This window comes from Etheostoma spectabile, chromosome 4 (genome assembly GCF_008692095.1).
Source record: "Etheostoma spectabile isolate EspeVRDwgs_2016 chromosome 4, UIUC_Espe_1.0, whole genome shotgun sequence".
In the NCBI taxonomy this organism is placed as follows: Eukaryota; Metazoa; Chordata; class Actinopteri; order Perciformes; family Percidae; genus Etheostoma; species Etheostoma spectabile.
In genome coordinates this window covers 16,789,514-16,801,722 of record NC_045736.1, presented here as the reverse complement: position 1 = coordinate 16,801,722, position 12,209 = coordinate 16,789,514, and the positions used below count along the sequence as shown (strand labels likewise).

The 12,209-nt window shown below is 36.1% G+C and overlaps 1 protein-coding gene across 1 annotated transcript; it reads right to left on the bottom strand.

Moving 5' to 3' along the window:
• Positions 1-2,808: 2,808 nt before the first annotated feature.
• Positions 2,809-10,493, bottom strand: synprb (synaptoporin b). The gene is made up of 5 exons (XM_032513789.1): positions 10,380-10,493; positions 9,720-9,844; positions 7,457-7,655; positions 7,112-7,303; positions 2,809-7,026 (listed from the first exon to the last, which is right to left on the bottom strand). The coding sequence occupies exons 1-5, from the start codon at positions 10,401-10,403 to the stop codon at positions 6,670-6,672; spliced, it is 897 nt and encodes a 298-aa protein (XP_032369680.1). The 5' UTR covers positions 10,404-10,493; the 3' UTR covers positions 2,809-6,669.
• Between the last annotated feature and the right edge of the window lie 1,716 nt (positions 10,494-12,209).

Here is a 12,209-nt window from a genome sequence, read left to right as displayed (position 1 = left end):
AGATACTCAAATAATACACAGGTTCATATATTCATTGTGAATGAAACGCTGCCCAGCTTGAAAGAGCTCCTGTGTGCTGTGAATGTGTGCATTGATGACTGAAAGACATCTTCTGCCTCCATTTATCTGTTTACTACAGTGTGTTGAATTCATGTTAATGTGTATTTAAAGACATTTCAATAAGTGGAAAAAATTGCAGGGGGGGAGGGAATATAAAAAAAAAGTCTAATCAACCAAAACTTTCGCGACCCCCATGCAGTACCTCCGCGGACCCCCTAGGGGTCGCGGAACCCCTGTTGAAGACCCCTGATCTAGACACTTCACTAATGAGCAACTATAGCCAGATATCAAACCTTTCATTTTTATGTAAAATCATTGAAAAAAACGTTTAAATAAAACCCTCAACCTTTTCTTGTCACTAAACAACAGTGTTAATGCCTTCCAGTCGGGTTTTTGAACACAGCACAGCACTAAGATGGCTCTTGTTAATGTCTTTAATGACATCCACTTAAACACAGATGGAGGCAAAATTTCAGTCCTAGTATTACTTGATCTCAGTGCTGCATTCGACACGGTCGACCACAATATATTACTGATATTGTATATTTGTGTAATCGTACAGGTGTTAACACCTTCTAGTGAATCTACATAGTACAGCAACACTAACTGCATTCACACTGAATTGGAAATGGTGAAATCTTACAAAAATACACTGAATTACTAGGCTATAAAGAATTATGCGCTAATGCTGACTTATATACTGAGGTTTGAATCACATTATTTTACTAAAGTTAGTTGTGAAGTAAAGTGAGCCGGTCTAAGACAGAACACTCCAGGGCTGAAAAAGTGTCCCACTCTGGCCCTGGCGCCAAATCACAATATCCCACTCTAATCCCTTATTACAATCTTTTGTGAATCCTCATAAGTGACCATAAGAACACAACCTGACACGCCAGACGGTTTGCCTCACAAAAAATCTTCAGGTAAGGATTTGTGTGTTATAGGCCATGTGAACCTGTTGGAATCAGTGTCTTTGGATATAGCTCTGATTTTACATTTCTTTCAAAGTTGAGTAGGCCTACATGATCATCTGAGTAAGAAATCCTTGAAAATATGACACATTTAGATGAACAGAACTTAATAAACTAGATGTCCAGTGCAATTTCAGTTAATATTACCAGGAGATGAGCCATGAAATGAGCAAGGACGCAGAACAAGTGCAAAAGGGAGGCTGTTCAGTTGGTGACAATTTAGTTGAAAAAATGTCAGTTGTCCAGGTAGAAAGGCATGGTTAACACTGTTAATCATGTCATATTCGCTGTGTGAACCCTGCAAAGACTTCTACATTTCTGGTGCCATACCACCCCTTTGAGTTCAACGTCAATACATTAACCCTGACATCTGCAGAGCATAGGAACCTGCATGTGATTTCATCATTTAAGCATTAAGTATTTTCCCACATAATGTATGCACTAGAGTGAACTATGGTGTATAGTGAAAAACCAAAGCTTATCCCTTTTTAAAAAAATAAATTGTTTTAAACAAGTTGGATCCTCTCTTGGCTCTTGGAGAGCATTCAGATGATGCAGGCAGTTGATGCCACCTCCAGATGTCTACAAAGAAGTGAAACATGTCTTTAAATCATTACAGTGTGCGATGTGATGAGGCACATTTGTAAACGAAAGCCACTGCTGCTTCATGCTCTGCTGGTGGGAAATACAGACATAACCAAGGATAAATGTTACACACCAGTCTATAAAATGTTACAGCTCACAGGGGGATTAATTACATGTAATTACACCCTTCTTCCCTACCCGATAGGCAATCTATCTCATGATGTAGCCCTTTATTTCCTGCCGATAACCTGACCCTAATTGTTATGCTGTTGGCACATACACTGTAATTTTCTTCAAAGAGCCTGCCCTGGACACCTGCATGTGTTTAGCGTCTCTGTTAAAGGGACCGGCTGAGACAAGCATCGGCTCTGTTTTTATTAATTGCTCAGATAAGATAGGAGGAGCTGCATACAGAGGCCTTAATAACAAATGTAGGATTGCACTGGATATATTTCCAGGCTAATGTTTACTGTGAGGAGGCTTGGAGGAAGATACTAACTCTGCTGGGTGAGGCAAGCAACGGAAACTTCCATGATAACCTTGTTGATAAGATAATTTATGAACTCAATTATATTAACATATTAAAAATAATTATATTGTTATTGTCAAAATCCTTATTTTGGTTGTTGGGGACATTTTATGAAGAATGTCAAATTATGGCTGGAGGGAAATAAGTGTTGGGGTTTCATGGTGTTATCCTTGACATTTATTAGATGTGTGCCATTAGATGTTCTCCTTTATGTAATGACAAATAACTGAACTGGCTGACTATTTAGCAACAATATTTAACAATATACTAGTTCTAGTGCCAGGCATTACATTTCAAGCCTTGATGAAAAATGAACAAAAGCAGAGAAGAATATTAGTCTGATTATTGCAGATTGAGAAAATTATACAACTATCAGCTATCATAGCAGGTAATGTTGAGAATATGTTTTTTTTACATTTAATCTTTTTTTTTTTAACTTTTGTAAAGTAAAAAGTAAGTAAAATATGTAAAGCTCCAAATCATATTTCCTTTGTCAAAGGGCTTTATAATCTGTACATGTTCGGACAGTCGACAAGGACCATCAAAAAAAAGAGAGAAAAAGAACATTACTCCTCATGGTGAGTACCTTAATGTGTTAAATTGGTGGAGTGCCCCTTTAAATTGATGATGAATAGAATGTTTATGACAGATCACCACCATGGGTCATAAACACAGTTTTTATTCAGTGAGAAATGTGTGTAGTTGGAACCTGCTGACTTTTTTCCATAAATAATTTACCTAAATAAAGAAATGATTTGTATCCACTACTCAGTCAAATGATTGACATAAGCTCATTAATTCACATTCTGTGACCTCTTTAATTTAATAGCAGTACTTATACTTTACTGATGAGATTCACTAACCCACAAATTAAAACCCAACTCTTTGTCATCAACACAGTTTAAACTCTACAGGCTGTACCAGAGTGGTAAGAGGTTTTAGGAATTGGTTAGAATTGTGTTTACTGTTTTAACTAATTTAAACTTTAGGGACTATCCCTTCAGTCTTTACAGTTGAGATTATCCTGATACACAGTATGAAACCTGCTTTAATGTCTATAAAGGTGTCTCCATAAAAGTCAATACTCTTTAATTATTCCCTTTGTCGGTTTGCCACATTTCTTTTTCAGCTTTCCTCACTTTCATTCTCATCTGCTCCATTCTCTTTTCCATGGAAATAAAGAGGCTGACAGACACCAAATGAGAAAAACCACGACAGCTCCACAGTTGATATGTTAACTTTGACATCAATTACTGAAACCAGAGTGTCACTGAAAAGGCATGTAGAGCAACAATGTTTTTTAAAAAGTAAAACAACAAACTAAATGTAGTGCCTGACATAAACTTATACGCTTAATATATTCATCAGCACATAACACACAAATTCCAGTTACTGCACACTTTTTGAACTCTGTTATGAAGAAGTTATACATTATTTCTTTTGTGAAATTATTAAACGATCAGTATAGTGCAGAGGACTGTGACAATAAAGGTGCACTTCAACATGTTCCACATACAAATTATGCATTATTGTTTGTTTAATGTGTTACATATTCATTTAGAAGATAATTCTTCAGCTTTAACACAAGTATAATAAAAAAATTTAAATAAACAGAACAATTTAAAAATAATGAAATATTCAAAGGTCGCCTTAAACAGTACTCCATCCATTTGAAATCAATATTCCTAAAAACATCAGAAAAAAACAAAAACACTAGAGTGCCTCATTCAATATAATTTTTTTTTGGAATGCATCAGAAATGTCGAAGGAAATAAATGTTGCTATTAAACATTAAGTATTCATAGATATATAACTGATACTAATACTGCACATGTTTTCCATCAAATGTAACATAGGGCAAAATGTATAATTTTCTTTAGACAAAACAAAAAGAAAAAAAGAAAAGGGTTTTCCATATACAGGTGAAAAATAAATAAAACATGTATCTTAACATGCGTGAAATTAGTTCAACGCCATGCAAATCCTACCGTGATGCTTAATTACTGGGCTTTTTTAAAATTTGGAATTAAAAAGAAATACATATTATGAAAAATGTTAAAAACAATCCACAATTGGGTATAATAAGTATAGAATTCCTACAAAGACACATGGAAATATTTCTAAGCTAAAACAAAAAACAACTATTAGCATGTTAAACCATTAATATCTACCATGTAGTTAATGACAGGACTAATTTACACCACCACAGGTCATTTTGCCCGTGTATACCTGTAGACCAAGTACAAACAGTACTTTTCATCACCTTATTGCAAATGCAATCTACATAAGTTAATATTAAGCTGTTTGAGCTAAAGTTTGCAGTCAGATTGTGGGCTCTTTTTCAGGCTGCCTCCGTTGGCACATCCAAGAAGATGAGTACTCCTCAGCTTTATGTAATTTTTTGCGAATATGTGAATATTATGTTTTCCATTGAGTCAGTGTAATTGTTAAATTTGAATACTGGCGTGTAATGATTTTTGTCCTTTTGTCCTTGTTATGATTCATGTCCTCATTAATGGCTCGAACATAATGTCTGCTGGCAAAGCTGTGGTGGAGTATAATTAACCATATAAGGTTCTCCAAAGGGGAGCCATATATTTTCCATCTCATTATTTTAATAATTTTGTTATTTTTATTATTTACAAAGGCCCACAGCAATGCTTGATTATTGCCAAAAGTCAACAAGGTACAACTTGTGTCATCAGGGAATTTCTCAACTCCAAGTCATTATAATAAAACATTATATCCCATTATGAACGCCATATTTGTCAAATAAATCACTGATCAGTACATCAGTGTTTTCATTTCATTTTAAAGCCCCCCTTTACCAAAAAAAGTGTTTTTCTTGTGTTTAGGTCCCCTTACATTTTTTACCCTGACCGTACTGACATACACTGACTTTGGTTCTGTTTGAAGTTTATTACCAGAGAGGTGTTTTCACATTCATCATCTGAAGGGGAAGATGCATGTGCACTTCCCTAAAATCTGAGATTCAAACGTATGCCGGGCCAGCTTGATTAGGTACGCCTCTGATCCTTGAACCAATCACTGTCGAATGAGCAAAAACGAGCAAAAAACCCCACAGCATTATAGAACCAATCACAATGTTTGTTTACAATAACTTCCGGGAAGAGAACCTGTGTCCTGTATGCACAATTTAACGGTGCTGTGCAAACAGTGGCGAGGAACAACTGGATATACTATAATTTCATTAATTTAAAATGCATGTTTGTACTTTTATTTGTTACTTTCACTAACGTTAGGTTGGAGGCCTAATTTACCTGTTGGGCCAAAAACTAAAGAAACCTAAAGACCTAAAATGTAGCAGTCAGTCAACGGGGGTGAAATGTCACTGTATTAAATGATATCATCAAATGATCAGCTAACCTGGACTTGTAGAACAAAGAAACACAGCTACTAAAGACTAGTCAAGCAGGCAACATTATTTATATTTTTCTCATCCTGCATTAACTGTCAGTGTGAATTGAGTTACTACCGGAGTACATCAAGTCTCACATGCCAGTGTTGTTGAACACAATAGAAGAACTAAGATATAGAAGCATAACTTAACTGTTTTATCCAAAGAAATTAAAGTCTAAGCTATAGCTTCAACTGTGCCATATAAGCTGAGTTCTACTCCCCACTATTACGTGGACACTTTATTTATTTATTTATTAACTATCCCACTTAGTAGAAGCCTTAACAAGTGTAGTGGGACACTACATTGTGTTAGTATTACCAAGTAATGCTACATTCAGGTCAATATGCCCTTCTGTTGTTGCTTGATGGGCTTGAGTTTGCCATATTATGCTTTCAGCATATTTTTGAACACACAGTACCTTTGAGATTTTTCTGGAGAAACAGTTTAGACAGTATTTGTGAATTGTTTTTGGATTGCAATAATAATAAACATTTGCATAAAGCAACCATATTTGTCCACTCCTTTCAAAGTACTTTTAGAGTGTGATACATTTGAGATTAATTGCAAGTTAACTAATCAATCAAGCAGTTAATTGCCATTAAATATTGTAATCTATTGACAGCCCTAATAGATAGTTAATACTTTGTTAATGGTTAACATTTGTTTTGTAAACCATCTATACACATTATTTGGATGACCATTGTAAAGTTGCCAATGATGTTGCTCACAATGATTACTGGTAGGAAGCTTCAAGTAACATTCATTCAATGATAAGGTATTGTAATCTTCTCATGCAACTTTATGATAACAATCCAAATAATGTTTATTAATTAAAGGTTTACAGATCAGTTGGTGATCATTAACACATACTTAATATGTAATCAACAATCAACTTAAAAGAACGTAAATGACAGCATTACTTGTAATTAGTAAACATTATTAATTGTAATTTCATTATTTCTTAACAGTAAAATAATTATTCCTTTAGCTTAATTTACCATTTCTTAGTGATGGTTATTATAAAGCAAATCAACTTGTCTACCCGGAAGGGTTTGTTTTGTTGGCGCAACGTCACGGGGATTCGGTCTATACCAGGATTAACATTACATCTTGTTGACAAATATAATTGGCCCTTGAGAAGACACTTTACTGTCCCTGTCATAAGTTACTGGTTTGCCAAGATATGCGTGCGGTAAGCTTAGGCTTACTTGTGACTGGTTGAAGCTACCTTGTCTGTTGACCTGCTGATTAAAACTGTCTTGTCTGGAAGGTTGAGGACCAAAACCTTCCTCCGGCTGTTCAAAGCTGCTCTCACTGTACAGCCGCTGTCGCATTTCACTGCTGCGTTTTGAAGAAGCAGTCCTGGTTGGATATCTTTGACCTGTCTTGTACCAGCCTGTTTCTTTGAAGACAAACCAAATATTTCCAACCCAGAGGATGACGTTTACAAAACCAAAAACCTGGAGAAAGAAGAAGGGACGAGTGTGAATGGCTTGCTTTATTCAGTTTGGGTTTCAGTGCTTTATTTGTCGAGCGAACACTTACTGCAGATGTATTAAGTTGTGACCAGAGAGGCTCCTGGGTGGCCATACATTTATTCTGCTGAGCTCTGCAAGCTGAGATGAGCAAAAGCACCTGTGTTGGGTTTGTGACCGTCTTGATATCAGAAAGAGTTTTGGCCCAACAGCAACTGCTGACCAGCCACATTAAGGAGAAGATGACCGTAACGACAAAATCCTGCTCAGGACAAAAGAGTAGAATGGAAAAATAGTCAGTTTGGTGTGTTTTATCTCATACAAACACAAACGTTATCACACTGTATTGTAACTAGTTCAGGTGTGGACATTAGAGGCTTGGAGGAATGTTTGTTGAAGGTATAAACTCACTGACCACAAGCGGGCCTCTGTTGTTTTTCAAGTACTTGTTCTGGTAAAAGACATAGACGATGGTTGCCAGCAAAGAGTACAGGAATGCAAAAACACCAACAGTCAGGAAAAACTGAGCAGCTGAGGAAAAGTCGCCGTCCAGGAAAAGGATCTCTTCGGTCTTTGTCTCACACAAGGGAGCCTTAAAATGCACTTCTTTTAGTCTACAAGACAGAAACGGAAATGTAAGGTGATGGTATGGTAAGATGGTTCAACCTCAAAAACCATAGATACACAGAAGAGTGTAAAAAAGCAGTGCTGCAACTTGGCCTTTCTCTGTGACAAAAGGAAGCATATTGTAGCATCTGGAATATGAAACAGTTTCCAAACGAGGATTAATTATGACATTCATTGGCAGGGTTTTACAGTCCATATATTACATTTTTTAAATATTTGTTTTTATATTTGTGGGGAGCTTTTTTGGCATTGTGTATTTATTTATTTATTTTTGCAATATTAACTACTTTGTATTGCAACTGCTGCCAACAATCTCCCTCTGAATAAATACATTTATATTTGATTTTACTTTTTTTTTTTCAATAAATGATAAACTCCTTGGACATATGGTGCTTGGAGTCATGTAAATACTTTCTGTATGACCTAAGTGAGTTCAGTTACTGTGTCAAAGTGAAAATATTGACTTAATCATAGGTATGGGGAGGGTTCAGTCATCACGGCTTTGAATGGGGCACAGTTTTTATCTGCTTTAAATAAATGCACAATAAATAATTGACCACAAAAATTAGTGGTTTGGTGCAGTTTTTCCATTTGCATGCTTAGCATCCAAATAATGAAAGCAAGCAAGCTGCATACAGCTGCAAACAAAGTAATTCCTGTTGAAATGTAAAAAAATTATGTGGCAAAGCCCATTCTTTAGCTGAAAGGTAAGCAATGTTTGACTATGCTGCTTTTATCATTGTTATAAAATGAAGGGACATTGCCAGGCATGTGCAGTATTTAGACGCATCTAAATTTCGTTATCAATCACACACACACACACACACACACACACACACACACACACACACACCACACACACACACACACACACACGCACACGCACACAAACACGCACACGCACACAAACACACATTAACACATTTTGTTATCAATCACACACACACACACACACACACACACACACACACACACACACACCACATAGATATTTGCATCCCAGGTACTCAAAATGTATATAGCATAACATTTCGAAAAAACTCTAAAAATTCTAATTCTGTTGGGATCAGTGTTGTTTACTGGTCCATTTATACACAAGAGTGGATACCACTGAACTAACACTTCAACACCAGTGTGAAGTCAGCTGAGCTGTTAATGAGACGACTAATTAACAGTTCAGCTTGGCCATCACAGACACAGACTCTGACGCACAGGGTTTGAAGTAGTCGACCACATTGCTGCACTGCTGCACCATAAGACGAGTGTTCACATCCACAGACACACCACACCATTCCTCATCCAAATGAAATGTATATGGTGGCCAGTTGCTCTCCAAGAAGTCGTTCAGTTAAACAATGTCTTTATTTTTACTGTTATGAAATTCAACTCATTACCATTTCATTTTCGCTTGACTTTTTGTATGGAGCTGATGAGTATAATCCAACTGTAATTTTATTTAACTCATGGGTGATTAGTTTTTGTTTCTTCCAATGTGCACACTGAAACTCAATGATGATCTATTTTAACTCTGTTTAAAGTCCTTTCACTTAAAATAGCACTACGGATGAAAAATAGAGTCATTCTTTACTTGTCCTTCAAACGTCTCAGTGTTTATTTAGCACAAAGTCCCAGGTGACCCTGAGTCCTGTCAGGTTGGCAGGAATCAAAATGAAACAGGGACAAAGAAAGATACCAGTTTCTGTTGCTCACCAGCTTATCAATGGATCACTAAGCAGCTACATCCAGCTGTGATAAAGTGCCAAGGAGCTGTAACATCACAAAAAGCCCACCTTTAGTTAAGAAGGAAGCCTGGTAATGTCTGCTTAGTCTGAAAGCCTCGTTTTGGGTGTCCAGTAAAATCTTCACTCTTTGTCAATTAGTCTGTTAATTCACATTTTAAAATTATACAAATCAAAACTTGTAAAAATTGTCAAAGATTAAATGATTCAACTGAATGTGATATAATCAAAATTTTGATTTTTGTCTTTATAAGTGAATTACCTAAGGAGATCAAAGGACGTATGCAAAGGAAAGCACAAACAACTACTTACCTGAAAGGATAACCAAAATCAATGTCGATGCTGAGGTTACTCTGCCTCCTGTTGGAACAGTCCACTTTAACCTGGAGATGACCATAGTATCCTCCACATGTTGCAAAAGCACAGATGGCAAAAATCTAGGAAAACAAACAAAAATAGAAAAGGATCAGCATCGGTTGATATTTTATAGATTTCATTGATCCAGTATCAGGTCTGGGAGTGCAGCTTACTGCATACTTCACATTAATAAATTACCCTACTGGTCTGATTATTGAGATTTATAATTGGTTTGAAAACAAAACCTGAATAATTTAAAGGTCGGAAGACAACTAACGGAGATGCCTACTGTGCACTGGAGGGTGCCCACAGCAGTACAGTACAGATTCAATTTAAAGATGTAAGTCTCTTGCTCATGGTATCTTTACAGTTGTTATGCAAAATATTCATATTAAGAATGAGAAATTTACTCTGTGTTCACTACTTTGAATAGATTTCTTAGTATGTGAAAACAGCACTGTTTCTAAACCTGACAGATATTTCATCAATCACCCAATCACAACATCAAAATCACACTTGATGTTGTAGTTCATACAAGGTAATGTGCAGTGAAAGAGACAGAAATCACTGTAACCAAAGAAGAAGAAATTGCAAGACTAGAGAAATGAAACTTACCGGAGCAAATATAACCATACACATTTAAAAACCACAGATCTCAAGTCCAGCTCCACACAGTGTCGACAGCTTTTGTCATCAGGGTCGAAACACCACTGATGTACACAGACAAAAAGAGAGTGGACTCTTCCACTGGAGGGGAGGGCTGACAATAGATATCATCCCCAGGGAGGAGTCTGAGATTTTACTGTACCTCTATTTTTGTTCAGAAACACTGGAACAAACTATGAATACCATCATTGAGGGAATGTCTGCAAAATATGTTGTTTACTTGTTATAGTAAGCCCACAAGACATTGTTTTCAAAAGATAGTTTTTCTAAATAAGGCTTCATCAAAATTACAAAACAAAACAAAATATCTGCTGCAGAATTTTGTCTCTGCAGGGAAAAGTATGTACCTCCACATTTGGTGATTTTGAATTATTCAGAGAAACCGAAAGGATTAGGTGTTTTTTTGGGGAAAAAGGGAGAACATTCTCATCATACAAATTATATAGACAATTTAAAAAGACCTTGGGTTATCTGAAAAACACACTGTTAAAAAGATTACAACAGGCATGTTTATATGAACTCATGAAAAAGGGATGTTTTGGAGATCCATAGTTTTTACAGGACAGCAAAGGTTGTAGCACATTACAAGGAAGGTCTTCCTGGACTAAAACTTCAATAGAGGTTTTAAAGAGTTGATCATAAAACATGCACTTTAAAATAAGTGTAACAATGCCAGGGGCACTTGTCATCCTAATCCCAATAATAAGAACGACCAATTAATATATTTGGCAAGAACGATACATGTTGGCACGTTACATTTAAATAAAAAAACACTGATGCAATGTAAAACTTCTAGACTTGCAGGTCTTGAGGCCTGGTTGTTGGTTGGTTGGTTGGTTGGTTTTCTCTCTGAATTCATGTATGATTTGTGGGGGTTTGATAAGGAGGTAATTTATTGAATGTATTGAATATACATTACACCAAGCTATTTCCTCCCCAAACCCATGTTGACAAGGTAACTGAACTATGTAAAGCAGTTTTTCTATGCTCCTGCCCTAAAAAAGCACGACTTTCTTCAACATTGTATTAACCTTTCCCAGCAATTTTAAGTTTTGTTCATGAAAACTTTGGATTTTGTTGCATGAATTAACATTTGAGACAATGGGATGAAACCCTTAAGAAAATTAGAGTAATACTGTAAAAGTCATGATTATCTGGTTGCTCTAATTCACCTGTGCCTCATGCAGTATTTGCATTAGCTGCATCAGAAAGAACAGACAAAACAACAGGCATTTGTAACCAAGGTCTAATCAATAATCAGACTGATGTGTGTTTTAAGTGTTTCTAACTTTTTACAACTTGTGTTGAGATATTATAGTAGGTAATCAAGGACAGGGTTTTGGCGTCAGGCAAAGAAAATCATAAATATAAAATAATAGTGCTGTGGATTATCATATTGTAATCATAGTGGATACATTTTCTTTTCTAACCATCCAGTGGGGAATGGCGCATTTGCATTGTAGTAATAAATAGGATTCTGCTGACCCCTTTTGGTGACAAATCTGTATTACAAATGTATTTTTAAGCAAGGATGAATTTAGGGCCACGCACGTTGCAGAGTAATATTAATGATGCATTGCACTGCAACTTGGATTTTAGATATAGCATACATCAGGCGTTATCTCATACTGGTCTGATTTGTGTACTGGAGAAAGAATTGCTTGTTCAATGAAAACAAATATTCAGATTGACCTTTTTGGGATAGAGGGGCTTTTAAATGCAACAATGTAATTTCAGGGTGAACTAATTTCTTACTTACAAAACAGTAAACCTGTAGGC